Raw genomic sequence first — 16,596 nt, forward strand, 5'->3', positions numbered from 1 at the left:
ATCCTCTATGCTCGACGTTCGTGACAGAGGAACAGTTCATCTTTCGTTAATTTTCTTTACAAGGCACATTTAAATTGACCTGTTAATTTGCCGCAGAAGTAAGGTGTTTGTAAGTCAATAGAACATAAGTAACGATTGAGCTGATAAGAATTTACTTCTTTACTTACGCACGTAAGATATCAGATATCAAAACGCGAGCCCCAGCAACCATTACTCCAGAAGCCTGGGTATGAAACCCTTTTGTTGACCAATCAAACCACACCTCTTTACCTTAACTGCCGCGCGTGTAATCACTTAAGCACGTGAATTAATGAGTGTATGCTTACAAAACGCATGAAGATTACAGTTAGAACGTTGAATGATAATGGACATTACATAGTACACAGCACATTATCTCAATCTTGACTAAAAAGCGACTGTCTTTTCCTGAAATATTGCAGGCAAATTTTGCATAATGTTGTGGAAACTAGCAGAAGGTGTTGGTTTGGAAGATCTTGTGCCAATACCAAAAGCACAGCCGGTATGTAGTTAGGAAATTTCTTTGTGTACTGTAGTCTCGCTGCTTGACAACGAAGTACTAGATTGAGTTTTACTCTACGATTTCCAGCAGTTAGGGAAATATTTTAGATTCAAGATTCTTTAATTTAAAAAAGAAGGTTGTTAATCAGCTAGCAATAGGAAAAACAACGTGTTTCTGAAGCAATAACTTGGGTAAAGGAATATTAGTGCCTGTTCCTCTTTTTGATGTGAAGTTCAGTCTTTCTTGGTAAATATAGATTGTTTAAAGATGAATGAGCAAACAACAGAACTCCATAAGATAAACATTTCACTCAGTCGAGACAAAAAAATGTTTTTGGTAACCTATTTTTAAACTGAAGCAAATGTTTTGAGAGTAATTAGCCTCGTTGTGATTGTTTATTTGACTTTGGCCTAGAAGTTTGAATTCTTTAAAAAAGTTTCATTTAGAAGTTATTGTTAGCTGCTTTAGTGTAAAACCCAGGAAACTGAACGATTTCTCGTGAATTCAGCCTATATACACCAGACTTTAAAAGAAAAAGGTATCCGGTTGAATCTATAAAGTTTTACAAGGACCTTTTTGGTAACAAGTAGACCTTAGTTGAGTTCAACACAGGTTCCTAAAGTTAATTGAACGACATTTATCTGATCTTCTTCTCGTTATTCACGCCGAATCCTTACAATCAGGGATGATGATAAACCCGAATGAAATGTTGAAACGTCACAGCGCGGCTGCACGAAGTTATTACCAATGTACGCTTTTAAGGCTGTGTTTTCAGTGAACGCAAGAAAAGAATAGCATTGAGTAATTTTCTGCACCGGTTCACTTAATTGTGTTTTCACGGAGTCGTTGAGCAGTTTACTTCAGTGTTCGCTTGCAATGTTTGGGACCGTATGGGGCTAACAAATGTTTTGCTTATATAATAATGTGACAACTTAGTTGTTTAATCAAATAGGGGAGAATGAAAGCTTGACTACTCAAAAAGTGAAACATTATTTGCACAATAGCTTCCGCTGTAAATAAAGTCCTCTTTGACGTATTTTTCGGATGCAAATTTTAGTTTTAATCTTACCACAGTAGCCCCAATCTCTTGGGAAGGCACTTTTCGATTAAGAAGATTCCGCAATTATCTTTCTCTTAAAATTGCTGAATCTTTTGTGCAATAAGTCTCTTGAGGATAATTTGGTCGCTTAAATGACTGCACGCTTTGTTTATTTTCATTTGCCTCTCAAAGTGTTTGTAAACAATATAATACAAAGCTTCGAACATAGCTTGTATCTGCACACTGAATGTAAACTGGCTCTAAAGCTTTGCGTTTCAACTTTCAGCTTCTTTCGGCGGTAAATTAATTAAATTTTCCTAATCAAGATTTTGCTAGTTTATCATGGATCAGAGCTCTCTTTGCTCCACTGCGAACACTCAGCTAAGTAAATGAAACAGTCGTTTAGATTGAAATGCTTTCAAAGTCAGAGAGAGCTTGTAAATAATAGTCGACCACGTGTTTCATCACGCATAGTAATTCCATTTCAAATAACCGTGATGGGTTGACTTTTTTGACACAAAAAGGGTCGGATAGTCGTCCAGCACAGACATTACACGTTTGAAGGATAAGGGACAACAAATTACAAACCCTTGCGCTTTTCCAATGAATCTACGTTTTAAGGGATACGACGAGGACAAAAAAAGAGCATTGAACGCTTAGGAAGAAGTTAGGCTTGAGATAACGAGAAACACAAGGCGGATGACAAACCAAAACCCTTAGGAGGTATCGTTGCCGATCTCTTTTGCAGAGTGAACGACTTATTCCTTGTGTACCAGTCCCTCCTTGAAAACACAGAGAGGGACAGGACTGTTTCTCTGCAGATGAGGCCTGCTTCATATGTAAAAAGCAACCTTTTTATTCAATGCATATCATTATATCATTTTGTTTTCAGGGCCGACATTTTACTACCGGTCATCGCATATTGGGCAGCATGACTCCTGCTCTCGATGCCAAATACGCGCAGATGACATATGGAGAGCATTATAGAAAGGTAAGTCACGTACAATTTGCCTTCCTTAATTAGTAAGCATTCCTAGGTTTATGCGCGAATCCTCATGCGTGCATGCGCACAGCTGCTATAAATGTATTAATGCAAAGTCTGGTACCGTACTAGTGCCTAGCTTGCACGCAAGTTTGAATCTCTGAGGAGCCTCATGCACTTGCTCTGTGATTGGTCCTAAGAAGTCATCCCTTCCTCTCAACTAATCATATACTCAGAAAGGAACTATTCGCGACGTGGTCACGCGCGTTTTTCCCGCGCTTGAGTTCAACCAATTGTGTTCTCTTTGAGGGATTTAAACCTTTTGTTATATAAACCCTTATTTTTTTGCACGTGATAGTGCTTTGAACGCTCAGGTAACCATTTGAACACAAGTTTTTGATGATTTTTCCATATGAAAATGGGACGAAAGAAAAGAAAGCTACAACGGAGGAAATCTCTTGTCTACTTTGAAATCTCTAGTTGAAGGGGAAAAAAGCAACAACACTAATCTGTCTTAAGAGAGGTTTTCTCCGTCGTTTGGTCCAGTATTTGAGTGTATCGCTAATAAAATGAGGGTTAGCGTTCCTTTAAGCTCTAAAAAATCATCTTTTATTTTGTTATCCTCAGAAAGTTGAAGCTGCTTTGAAGAGTGAGCGCCAGCGATGCGCTGACGTTTTGATCGAGCAGAAGAAAAAAGCTACGGCGCAGAAGAAGTTAACACCGACAATGAAAACACCAGTCTCCTCTCGATTTGGAACAAGACCTCGGCCTCGATATGATTTAAACGAATTACGTCATCATCAGAGGAGATGCGCAGCTTTGCTTTTCAGAGCAAGGGAACAAGGGGCCCATAAGTTACCAGTTTTGGTATGTTAACTTACGGGAATTTAGTGTTATTTTTCAGTCTTTGAATCGCACTGCATTTTCAACCATGTAGATCACGGCAGCCCCACCTTAGGGGGGCAGAGAGAGAGAGAGAGAGAGAGAGAGAGAGAGAGAGAGAGAGAGAGAGAGAGAGAGAGAGAGAGAGAGAGAGAGAGAGAGAGAGAGAGAGAGAGAGAGAGAGAGAGAGAGAGAGAGAATGTATAGGAAACTACTTACCCTCCCCTCCTACTCCCTCATTCTCCCGATTAGTGTCCTTCAGAAGCCTTGTCTGGTCTCGTCATGCAACGGGTTCCCCTCCCACCACGTCTAGAACGCGCTGCGTGATGGGACCAAACGACTGCAGTGCATGAGACCAGTGTGTGTCTGATTGAATATGAACACGTGTTATTAATTTACAGGTCCAATGGGCTCCCAAGCGACGTGAAAGTTATTATCTAATGAGCGAACGGGTTTACAATGATCGTGTTTTGATGAAGATGAGGGCAGACGCAGGAGACAGCCCCCTTAACTTTGACTTCGCAAACACCGACGGTGAAACAGACAATCTGCATGACTTCCAAAAATTAATAGATAAAACTTCCAAGGACATTAAGGGTATGAGCTTTGATACGAAGTTCCAAGATTACGATTATGACTTCGGTGAAAATGAAGAGGGAAATAAACAAATGACAACAAAAAATGAAAATGAACAAGAAAATGCAAGAAGTAACGGAGGGAAAAGTCGGCGTAAGGTGGTGTTCAGTGATCACGTGACGGAGTCCGACACCGACGCTATCGACGCCAAGTCCCTCGCGCGCTCTAAGCGACGGGAACGGACACGATTAAACAAGGGATTGGACCCGAGTGATATCGACCTGAGTTTTGATTCTGGAGATGAGGTCTCGGATGGACAGTTCGACTCAGCAGGCGATCAAGGCGCAGATACAACTGGTTTAAGACTAAGAGATTCCAAAAAGTCAAGTCGTTCTAGGAAGTCTCATAGAGGGTTGTCTAGTCCGGATCTATTATCTCTTTTACAGGGAAACTCAGGCGACGAATACAGCAGCGATTTTATGTCTGACGATGATTTAGACGTAAAACAGTCTGGTGACGAGGGTGGAATAGAGCTGACGGAAAACGGGAACGAGGACCCAGCTGGAAAAAGGCTCCACAGAAATAAACATTGTAAACATGCACTGAAACAAAAAGCGCAAGATTACTACAATAAATTACCCAAACTACTCAAAACAGCGGAGCTAAGGGCTAAGCTTCCAGTGAAATCGAGAGAAACAAAAATGAACAAAATTGGCAGCGAAGTTGACCACACATGCATGGAGCAGCACAAGACGGCTTATGACAGGGCCTTGGCCCTAGCTAGGTTTAGGTCTCTTCCATTTAGTTACTCATTTTTGTCCCGTGAAATTAACAGAATGCACTCGTTTTCGTATTTTTCTGGCCTCCCTGGAAGCGAAAAACCACCGGAAGATGAAGAACAGGGTGATAATAAGTTGCCGAAGAAGAAACAGGCGCAACCCTCCCGAGGCGGAAGAGAGGCAATTTTTGGTGATATAGATATGGACGATTTTTACAACCAAGAAGATGAACTCGTTTATTATGTTAAATCCGAAGAGTTGAAGAATGTCGTTGCATCCACAACAACTGGCGATGAGAGTAGTAGAGTTGAAGATGATATTTCGTCTCGGTCAGGAACTACTTACACCTCGCGTTCTAACACTGTCAAACCTTACTCCACTCTGGAGTCAGAAAATGAATTTTGAACTAGCTCAGTTCGAATCAGTTAGAGTCGCCTTAGAGTCGCCTTAACCCTGGTTGGGGTTGGAGGATTTTGCTTGCGTCACAATAAAATACCCCTATTCCCCCTAAAACAATGTAGTATTCTAATTAACCCCCCCTCTAATCCCCCCTAAAACTCTGTAGTACTCTAATTACCCCCCCCTCCCTCATTAGCAGTCAATTTTCTAAAGCACTACTTTTCCTAGCCTGTGTGTAGCCTTACCCCTCCTCCCCAAGGTGAAACGGAGGCAAGGGAAAGACGTTCCCTCGCTTCCGTTTCACCTTGGGGAGGAGGGTACGGCTTCACGTTGGCTTGCTCTGTTAGCGACGATTGATCTCCCCTCTCTTTCCGCTGAAAACCATGTGATCTCACGAAATCCTCCAACCCCCCTCCTCTCCCTAGGCAAAAAATAATTGACTAGTCATATAATTCTTCCAAGAGAAATCGGGTAGAGGTAAAGGAGAGGGATTAAAAGACAAAAAAAGACAAACAAAACCCGAAAGCAAAATTGTTTGCATAGTGAAAATAATTGTAAACTGAGAGGGCTTTAAGATTACTGTCGGATCAATTTAATTTCGAAGAAATTGATAATTATATAGTTACAAGGTAGAATGTAAAAATTTTTTTCGGATGTTATGAAAAGTTGTCAATCGATAAGATACAAGTTTTCAGTTTATTTTCTAGTGTCTACTAAATACCAAGGCATCCGGGGGTAACCATTATTTTTCTTTCTTTTCTTTTTTTAACATCAAGAATCAAAATGTGTCTCAGACGGAATCAGACTAGATCCCCTGAAGACCTCTTTCCGTTGCCTCATACTTTCTCACGGCCGAAGAAACGCTTTTGCCGAAACGCTGTTGCTAATTATGAGTGTCTGCTCGGAGGCTACTAGACGGTTCTTCTGTTCTTAAAAACCGACAGATTTCATCCTTTGTTTCCTTCGGCGTGTTCATTTCCCCTGCTCTAAAATTAAATATAACAGTCTATAATTTCATTTCCTTGTTTTATTTTCAAATGACGACTTAAAATTAGCATAGATCATTTAATTATGGGAAAAATTTGATCAAATTGAAATTTAGCCACAACTCAAACATCATGCCCTTTGATTTTGAGGTCTACATTGCGATCGCGTTCGTGGTTGGAAAGTGGTTGAATAATGAGCGAGGGTGAGTGAGTGAGTGCGTGCGTGCGTGCGTGGAATGAATGAGGTATGGAGCGAGTGAATGAACGATCGGGAATGAATGCATAGATGAAGGGGTGAATGAATCGATGAGTGGCTGAATTGATGAATTAACAGATATAAAGAAAAACATGAATCTACTCGAGGATTTATATTGAAATAAACTGTTTACAACCCTCCTCTCGCGACAAACGCTATTGTGTCTAATCAATCGGCTTATCTGGTGAAAATTAAGCGGGCAAGCCTCAGGGCATTTTGAATGTTATTTCAACATCACATAACTATTAATGTCGTCTTCAGTGATAGAAAATCACCCAGAACGAAGTTAAGAAATACATAATTTGTTTTATGTTTAATGGCGTTTGGGCAATATTGACTCCGAAAGGACGCAGACACACGGGAGCCATAGACTAAAAACATAATCTTTGTTAATTCTTCCAAGAGTCAAATCGTCCCTTCCCATTGAAAACAAAGCTCTCCGTATTGTTGCGTTAAGTACGTGACCAAGCTACGTATGTTTCTGGCGTCTTTACAAAGACATGTCAGAGAGTTGAGAAGTCTTCACAAGAACCGAAAACAGCTGCATGATTTCGCTATTCCGAAATAATAGCGCTTAGCCATAACAAGTAAGGAATTTATTATACAGGGGATCAAATTTCTACCTGAGATAAGGTTCTCTTGATTGACGTGCTCTCCTCGAGGCATCTGATTGGTTACTGTCGATATTCAATACATGCAGCTAAATATTCGCTGTTGGGAGGTAGACTGTATTTACTACACCATCGTTGATTCCAAGGAAATATTTATCATTCGAAGCGTTGTCTTGTTGATTCTTCATGCCAAATGTACAGCTGTTTTTTCAAGAAAGGTTAGAGTTTGGTAATGTATGCCAAAATCTCGATTTTTTCGTTTAGCTGAGACCATTTGTACCCCTTCAGCTAATGGCGACTTGAAGGCTGCTTTAGTAGATGTGATTTAGAATGGCTGTAAAAACGTCTTTTTGTTATCTCTGAGAGTTGAATGTAGAATTTATCTTACGTTTTATTGCAAAAAATTATATCTGAAGGACTTTAGGAAGTCAAACGAAAACCCGAAAACACCAAATCACCTCTGCTCTTGATTTATGGACAACTCCGCGTAGCCAGACATGTTAAGCAAACAGTCTCAATTCAAAATCTTTCCCTTTTTCGGGCAAAAGTACTCTCGTTTTAAGATATCTGTTGTCTACTATGACCTAGAACTTTCCCAAGTCACTGTTTTTCTTAAATTTGCATTTGTTTTCAAATATACTTTCGTCTCTCGAGGACTTACGCATTATGGAAGAACTATTCGATTTGCTGCCCTTTGTGGCGCCCAGACACACACAAGGTGCTTCCATATCAAAAGCTATAGTCACGCTAACGATTTTATCCTTTTGCAGTTTGGTAAAGATCGTTTGTTGAGATGGAAGATTCCTGTCTCCTATTCCTGCTCGTTATTACATCCTTGATGTGTGTGAACCAAGGTAAGAATGCATCAGCAAACCTATCTAGACAGTAAATTGACTAGTATGCTTAAGAATTCTTCCTCGGGACAACCGCATTAAATCCATTACAAGACTTTATGGCCTCGAGGGTTTGTGCGAGATCAATCTCGTAGACTGAACGTCTATGGCGAATGAATTTTGGAGCATTAATCTTGGAACAGAAGTTATCCACGTCTACATCCTCACCTAGAGGTAGATAGGGCATACTGTCAAGAAAGTTAAATTTTCATCGCTCCTTGACGATGCTCTTAGTAAACAAGAAATTGCCCTCTAGCTATCAGGGTGTGAATGAATGTTAACCGCAGACAGTCTTACGTGAGAGAAATAAACGAAATATACGCAGCTTAACATACAATGATACTAGAAAATATTGGCCCCTCTTCTGATACACAATCATATGCATATTTTGACAAGGGAAATGGGTTTGTTGACCAAAAATTGAACTATGCCATGATTTGATCACATCAAATTTGTAAACATGTGCAATTTTGGCTTCTTATGTTTATCTGGTTCTGCGACAGAGGTGATGTATTTTTAGATCAAAGCTGTATATAAGCTGTTTTTCTCTGAGAAATGTGTAGAGAATTCACTCAGTGGCACAGGTGTTGCCCGTGTTACATTGAGAGAGTCCTTCAACCTCCAAACTAGGGTTAATTACACTGATGATCACTTAATATTTAACTCCTTCCCCCCTTGTAATTTTACCCAATGAAACACTCTTGGCTCTTTTTATTCTATTTCCAGGTTCTTGTGAGGGTGGAAAAGGTGTAACATGTGAATCATACCACCCAGAAAAGGGCATTTTGAATGGAAATGAAACCTGTGATACTGCAGAGTATTCCTGCTTCGTTCTGTGGAAAGACAATGTCAATGAAAGAAATGAAACATTTTACATAGTTTTGAAGAAAGGGTGTTTTCAAGTGTCTGTTAATGAGGCTTTTAGAGACTGTAAAGATGATTGTATTCAAAATCCAAATTATGATGCCTTCAGAAGTCATAATGTCTCTGGGTTTTGTTGCTGCAACATCTACATGTGTAACAGGAATTTCACTCCTGTTTATTATACCGAGTCAACAACAACGACGGCAACAACAGACATGTCAACAGGTGAGCAAATACACATGTACTAGTACTACAGAGTTGACAATTTAAATTGGCCAACAGAAAGACCTGTTAAAGCTGATGTATTGTTGTGATGAATGACTAGCGCTCTTCATGGAAGTCAATTCAATTGTTTACTCATGTCATAAAAAAAAAACCAAATTACCTGATGCAGCACCACAGTTTCTTTGGAAACTTACCCCCTTTACAGAATGTAGTAAGAATTTGACTTTGATTTAAAGCAAGTACAAGTACATTCACCATTGTAACCATTACACCTTAAGGAATTACTGGACAGCATTTCTTCCCATATACAGGAGAGAAATGTGTGTGGATTGTGATGCAAAAAAGCAAATTTTTAACATTTTATTTACTTCCTTGGTTTACAGCTTCTGCTGGGGATAGATCAGACAGGGTTGCCATTGTGGTGGCATGTGTTATGTTTGTTGTTCTGGCTGTATGCATGACAGTGGGTGTTATCTACGCATACAAGTCTAAATGCTTTAAAAGTAAATATGATCCAGCTGACCCCGAAGAGAAGGAACCTCCTGGACCTGAACTTGACATCAGTGGTTTGCACTTTGAACAAATGGTTGGACAAGGGCGCTATGGGTCGGTGTGGAGATGTTACCTTAAAGGGGAAGTAGTGGCTGTCAAAGTATTTCCGCCAGGGCACAGGGGCACGTGGGAGTCTGAACGGGAGGTGTATGAAGGACAGTTATCACATCCAAGTATCTTAAGGGTATGTTTGCATCAATGGACTTTTCTGTATTAAAGGGCAGCACAATTCAGGCAACATGCTGGAGTGAAGGGTGTCTGACAAGCAGTTCTGTTTGTACTTGTTTCAAATAAAGTTGCTGCAGCATGTTCAGGGTGTCCATTTATATATGGGATAGTGAATGATGAGAGTAAATTAACAGAGGATTATTCAGTTGAATAATTCTGTATAGCAGCAGGAGGAAAAATCTAATACCGTGATCTAATATTACTTAAATAAGGGTTCCCTGCTAAACAGTTAAAAAAATATGCGCAAATTTGATGACATTTTCAAATTCATTGATTATTTTTTTTACCCTCTGTAATCTTCAGTTTAATCTTTTGAGTAGTCCAGAAAATTCCACCTGAGGCTACTAGATGGCATTTATTCCCTAAGTTAATTTCATACTATCGACAAGTTTATATATTTTTTTTATTGCAGTTCTATTTTGCAACTCAAAGGCAGCAAAGTTATGGACCAGAATATTTGCTTGTGACTGAATACCACAGTAAAGGTTCCCTGTTGCAGTATCTAAAGTGTAACACTGTGACCTGGCAAGAAATGTGCAGTCTTGGCCATTCACTGTCATCTGGGCTGGCTTACTTACACAATGATGGTAAATCAAGAGCTTTAATCCTTTCACTAAGACACAATTTTTTCTTACATAATCAAGCACACATGTGATGGAAATAGAGAAAAATATCAACAAGGGGATTTTTAGTTGATTCAATACCAAATTCTGCAAAATAACATCTTAAGAATAGTACACAATTAGAGGAATTAGTAAAAAGATTTTTTGAGTGAAAGGCTCAATATGTCCTCTTAATGTATTTTAGTAACCTCAAATTTACTTTACTTTGATGTAGTAAAGTAACGATTCTCACAGGCTAACTACAATTTTAGCAATTGCAGAAAAGAGCCCTAAAGAAAATATTTAGGCTTTGATGGGATTCACACCTGTGTCTCTCAGAGACTAGAGGGTTAAAATTTTGGTCATTTTTGGTTCTTTAGGTTCTTCTTTCCTGTGAAAGAATCTGATTTATTTCATGCAAGATTTGAAGTTGATCCAATAAATTTCTTCTTTTGGTTTGTTCAAGCCCTAAGTTTTGTACTTCAATTGCGTAACCTGTAATTTTTCCTTGAAATCATTGCAGCTGTAACTTGACCAGTTCTTGGCATTTTTTATCGCCTACTTAGAGTACACTTGTAGTTAATTAGTTGATGGAATGAAATTCTACCCCTTTAGAGCTTTAAGTTTCTGGTTTCATTTGTGGTAGATCAAATTTACTGTCTTTTTGTTTTCCAGGTTTGTTTCTCCCTCTCCTTAGAACCATATGTGATGTCATTTCCTTGAGACCCTTCTTACAGTAACCAAGCATGTTTATCATGACATTTTCACTATTTTTTTTTTTTTCAGATAACAATGAAGGTAAACCATGTTTTGTTCACCGTGATATAAGCAGTAAGAACATACTGGTCAGTCCAAACATCACTTGTGTACTGTCGGACTTTGGTTTTGCCATGAAAATGCCAGAAATTGGAGCTACTAAAGGAAGTGATGACATAATCACAGAGGTATGACTGATAACTAAGATATGCATAATTTCAAACTTGAACAATGCTGAAAATGGTACGGACTGTCTTTTCAGTACAGAACCTCATAACATATCAGTTCAATGAAAGCTTTGAAAGCTCAGGTCACAGATGCAGAGAGACCTTTCCTTAATATGCATTCTCATTACAGGGTAAATTATTCAAGGTAAGTTTGCACAATTCAATCAAGTAAGGCAGGATCATCAACAGCCATGTACTTTCCCCTTGTGATGCTCAGACATTTTCTACTGTAGGTTGGAACACTTCGTTATATGGCTCCTGAAGTTTTAGATGGAGCTGTCAACTTAAGGGAGTGTGAGGCATCATTGAAAGAAATCGATGTTTATGCCATGTCAATTGTGCTCTGGGAAGTAGGAATGAGATGGTCTGACATTTATGGAAGTAAGTTTGGTACTGCTCTTCTGTCTGTTAAAGGAAACGTATGCTTCAGAAACTGTACAATTAGCCATTCCAAAGAGAAATCATGATATGGAGTTTGTTGTGTTTGGGAGTAGACACTCCTAGTCAATTTGTGCTATAGAAATAAAGGCTCAACAGCTTTGCAAATGGTTATTGGTCTTGAAGGTAGAATTAAGCAAGAATTTTTTGGAGTTTTCTTTTAGTTACTTATTTGTTTGAAATGTGTCCCTCTGAACATTCATCTTCTTTCCCCTCCAGATGAGCCTGTGCCAGACTTCAGGCCACCATTTGAAGCTGAGCTGGGCTCATCCATCACAAGTGAAGACATCCAGGATTATGTTGCCAGGCAGAAGAAGAGGCCAGGGTTTCCAGATGTGTGGAAACATAATCATCCAGTTAGTAATTTTAAATGCAGTTGTTAATATGGTCAGATCACATGAGGGAGGGTACCCTTGAAAAACAAGGTTGTTGGTGAAAGGGAACAAAAGTGGAACAAACTTAGGTAATTGTGAAGAAGAGCTCCCCAAAAAACCTGTCGGCCGACTGTCGGTCAACTGTCGGCCGACAGTCGGCCGACAGTCGGCCGACAGTTGGTTGTCTGTCGGCCGACGGTCGGCCGACTGTCGGCCGTTTGTCGGCCGACAGTTGGCCGACAGACGGCCGACAGGTTTTGCCCTAAATATAGGCTACCTGTCGGCCGACAGTGGACCGACAGTCGGCCGACAGTCGGCCGACTGTTGGTAATGTGTCGGTAACCTGTCGGTAGCTTGTCGGTAGCTTGTCGGTAGCTTGTCCGTGAAACGTTAACACAAACCTTAATGTTTTCCCTCGGTTTTCGCTTGATACAACATCCAACATGTGTAATACGTTGAAAATTGACTTTCAAGATTTGGTGGCTCCTAAAGGAGCCGTTTTGTGAGTGGTGAAATATACAAGATACTTCACTCGTAGAATCGTGATTTTAGCGGCGCGCGCCTAAATCAATTATCGCATCACGCATCCAAGTCTAATTATCGAATTGTTGCGTATAGTAATTTATTACTCAACATAACGAGTAAAAAGATTCACAGTTGTATCATTTATTAAACTTGAAATTGGAAATAGCAATTCATCCCAAACCTGCAAGATAGAGGACGATGTTAGCAACACAAATGCACAAGGTGAACATTATTGATACATACATAACATACCATAAGAGGCAGCGTTGCATTGTTGGGCGATTTGAACGAAAGTGTTTGTATTGATACGTAGCTTATGGTTATCAGAGTTTTTGGCCGAGTTTTTGGCTGAGTTTTTGGCCGAGTTTTTGGCCGAGTTTTTCGATTAAATTATCTTCCAATGCGATTCTTAGATTGTCTGGTGTGTTGTAAATTACGCAAGTGATATATCCTATACGCATCTGATAACAACACTTTGGAAGAAACGTTTCTTTACATACTTTCAACTTTGCCGTCGATCGGTAAGTAGGTGAAGTCTGTCGAGTCATACATCACCATTACGGATTGTTATGTCACGTTAACTGTTCGTTTTTAACACAATTTTTCTTTTTTCTTAACCTGTCGGTAACCTGTTGGTTAGCTGTCGGTAGACTGTCGGTAACCTGTCGGCCGACAGTTGACCGACAGTCGGCCGACAGGTTTTTTGGGGAGCTCTTCTTCACAATTACCCAAACTTAGAAGTAATTATCAGAAATGGAGTATGAAGTAACAATCATTTACCTTTGTTAAGAACTTCTGCCCAGGTAGTAAAAAAATCAATCTCTGTCTTTAACAACAGTCTTTTTTGGACTGCTCTCATCTTGGTTATCAGATGATGAGAGTTTTATTTTCCCATGTATTTAAGTTTTCAATGCATTTGTTTAAGTGTAGACTTTTTGTGAGAAATCTGCCATTTACTTGAAATTGCTTTTATTTCCTTGGTGAAATATCCTGTGTCTTAAGAACTTTGAGAGGCACTGGAAGCTTTACTGTTACATATCTTGGAGACATTAAAAAACAAAGTCAAACAACAACAACAACAAAATGAAAAACAGACAAAAACAAACACTCACACAAAAGGACAAACAGGGAAAGATTTGACAATTTATTTGGTAACTCTTGAATGGAACCTTTTAATGCTTTATGTCAAATCCTTTATCAACAAGGCAAGTTCAGTCAGGACGATTGAATTTGTCCCATGTAATGTTTTGCTTGTTAATTGACTGTGGTGAAGATAAGCAGCTTTAAGAGGAGACAAGAAAAACAAAATCAATGCTTAAATCTGCTCTAACTTTAAAGGGTCTAAGAACATTGAAGGAAACTATAGAAGATTGTTGGGATCAAGATGGAGATGCCAGACTCTCTGCACTGTGTGTGAAGGAACGTTTCTCAGAACTGTTAAAGGACTACCCAGACGGTCTTGTCGTCTCATCAAGTGGTAACCCTGTGCAGAAGATTCTCCAAAACTACCCCACATCACACTCACAGAGCTTGTCAAGTGTCAATGGTCCTGTGTCTAATGCCCCACCTATTATAGCCACTTATCCATGGGTGGATAAATCCTCAAGCAACAGTATGACCATGACTACTGTATGAATGTCAACTTTAAATACTTTGGCAAAACACACTCTCTGTTTATCAGTGAGAATGTGTACTGGAATTGGACTTCTCTAGAAAAGTTAGACCTATCATACAATTGCTATCAGTTCATGGTTACATTGGGAGCCTGGATTTTGTTTAGGAAAGAAAATCAACTCTAATGGCTGCCAACATTTAGTCTTTGTACCTGGGTAACCATGAATACAGAGTGACCATAACGACAAAGAGTTTTCAGCCTAAACTTTACAACTATAGTATGCCAATGGAAACCCTGGATTAAGCAGGTGTTTAAATAAGTTGGTCACTGGCAGTCCATTGCCATCTTCAAGACAGCTGTCTGTCTATGCTTCAAGCAGGTTCTCATGTTTGGATTTTGTCTTATGGCATACCCACCTATTACACAACTGCCAGCTACTTATGGAAAAAGTTATTGAAACCACTGGAAAAAAGATTGATTTGAATTGGCTTGCTTTATATGTCTTTCCTGTTTTTCTTCAGTAGACAATGCTGTCCTGATTTGGGCTAGCCTATTTGTTCATAGAAGGTATTATCTGGAAGATTTTGTCCTTGATAGTGGTGACCAGAAGTGCCACAAAATTTAGACAATGCTACATTATTATAACTGTAGTTAAAAAAATGTTTCTTTGAATTTTGTATGTGTCACATGGTCAGTGTACTGAAGCCATAATAACAGTGTACAGCAAGGGGCAGCTGAAAGTTAACATTAGATAATAAATCTTTGGGAAGAGACAAGTACATGTTTGTTTAAATAAAATATTAAAGATGATGATTTTGAGCTAATTTGAAGATAAGAGAAAGATATTCTTCACTTTTCTCAAATGAGGGAGAACTTAATACATAACATAACAATTTTACTTGAATACAGTAAGCTTATTCAGGGAATAAAACTTTTATATGCAAATGAGGAACACTTTGGTCTTATTTCTCTAAAAACAATGTCTTCACTGCAAATAAAGGACAGTTCCTCTAGTGTAAATGCAGTTCTCAGAATCAGACCACAAAGGGGAAAGTGACTAGGCATTTTTGCCAAGGAAGAGCAAGTCAGCGCAGAAGGCAAATGCATTTTTCCATCAAGACAATGAAGGATATTTTGGTTATTTTCCTATTTTACTCTTATTCATTTTAAGAAATATGAGGACATTTAGTCAGGCAAGGCCCTCAATTCAACACAGCCTCTGAATAAGTTCTGCACTAAGTCACAAAAAAAATTATGGTGTGGCAGTTAATGGAGTATGTACAGAAACATTCATGTGTATATTTAATTTCATCTTAAGAGCTATGTGGGATTTTGCTTTTAGAACAATTGTGGACAATTTTTCTCTCGTCGCAAAGTTTGTCCTCAATAAACATTGTTTGCCATAATGAACAGATTCATGAAGTGAAATTCCATTAAAATGTTTGATTGCACATGACATTCTCTGATGTCTTGTCAAACACCCTTTGCAATGTATTTATTTGCACTTCAAATTTCAAATTCAAAAGTAATTAAAAGCTATTATAAGATGCCACATGTATATAGTATACACTCGGCTACTGTGATAGTTCATTGTAACCATATTTCAATATTGTTAATTAATTTTGTATTTTCCGTAGAATTCCCTCGTTTTTTTGAAAGGAAATATGTAACTGCAAGTAGTGTTAACACAAGGTGTGACCAAATCCTTTTTTGGAGGAAAACAAGGCAATCAAGTATTTCTTGTTTCTGGTTTATTGGTTAAATTTGTGATTCTCATCACAAAAAGACTGTGGAACATTTCTAGAATGTTTATTTAGCCATTAATGCCGTTATAATCTGGCTGTGGTTTTTTTTGTTTGTAGTATTAATTAAAGAATGTTCTTCCTTTGGTATTTTACTATTTGCACATCTTTGCTGAAGCACACCTTTCTTGATCAAGGTATTTCTTTTTATTTGTTTAATAGTTTTGCCCTTCCCAGTCAAAATTCTTGTTTGTGTTAGCTGTTTAAAAAAAAAAAAAAAAAAAAGGTCAGGTTTTCATTACATTTATATACCTATTGTGATCTTGATTGCAGTAAATCTTGGTTGTTTTGAGAGACCTAGAGTCATTGCCAGCACTGAGAGCATTTAGAAGAGATTCAGATCTGTTAATGGCTTATTTTTATGTGGAGAATTGTATAGGACTTGCAAAAATTGTCCATGTCAGTAATATATTTAGAGTTTTTAAATAAAATAACTTTTTGGCTAGCATTTGTATATTTTATTCA

At 38.7% G+C, this 16,596-nt stretch overlaps 2 protein-coding genes across 4 annotated transcripts; both read left to right on the forward strand.

Moving 5' to 3' along the window:
- Positions 1 to 444: 444 nt before the first annotated feature.
- Positions 445 to 5,312, forward strand: LOC131799214 (uncharacterized). The gene is made up of 4 exons (XM_059116919.2): positions 445 to 520; positions 2,452 to 2,550; positions 3,169 to 3,408; positions 3,825 to 5,312. Exons 1-4 carry the CDS (start codon positions 455 to 457, stop codon positions 5,181 to 5,183), a joined length of 1,764 nt encoding a protein of 587 aa, XP_058972902.1. The 5' UTR covers positions 445 to 454; the 3' UTR covers positions 5,184 to 5,312.
- Positions 5,313 to 7,118: 1,806 nt separating this feature from the next.
- Positions 7,119 to 15,277, forward strand: LOC131799130 (bone morphogenetic protein receptor type-2-like). Of its 3 annotated transcripts, none has more exons than XR_010718922.1 (9): positions 7,119 to 7,248; positions 7,801 to 7,884; positions 8,650 to 9,012; positions 9,396 to 9,748; positions 10,205 to 10,379; positions 11,181 to 11,338; positions 11,611 to 11,758; positions 12,035 to 12,278; positions 13,453 to 14,027. XR_010718922.1 is itself a non-coding variant. In XM_059116801.2 (9 exons), exons 2-9 carry the CDS (start codon positions 7,824 to 7,826, stop codon positions 14,347 to 14,349), a joined length of 1,692 nt encoding a protein of 563 aa, XP_058972784.2. In that variant the 5' UTR covers positions 7,119 to 7,248; positions 7,801 to 7,823; the 3' UTR covers positions 14,350 to 15,277. The 3 variants fall into 3 exon arrangements, 2 of the variants coding, with proteins under 2 accessions (XP_058972784.2, XP_058972785.2); XM_059116801.2 differs by lacking the exon at positions 13,453 to 14,027 and adding an exon at positions 14,053 to 15,277 and having other exon boundaries at positions 12,035 to 12,171; XM_059116802.2 differs by lacking the exon at positions 13,453 to 14,027 and adding an exon at positions 14,053 to 15,277 and having other exon boundaries at positions 7,145 to 7,259; positions 12,035 to 12,171.
- Positions 15,278 to 16,596: the final 1,319 nt, after the last annotated feature.

Source organism: Pocillopora verrucosa, chromosome 10 (assembly GCF_036669915.1).
Source record: "Pocillopora verrucosa isolate sample1 chromosome 10, ASM3666991v2, whole genome shotgun sequence".
Lineage (NCBI taxonomy): Eukaryota > Metazoa > Cnidaria > Anthozoa > Scleractinia > Pocilloporidae > Pocillopora > Pocillopora verrucosa.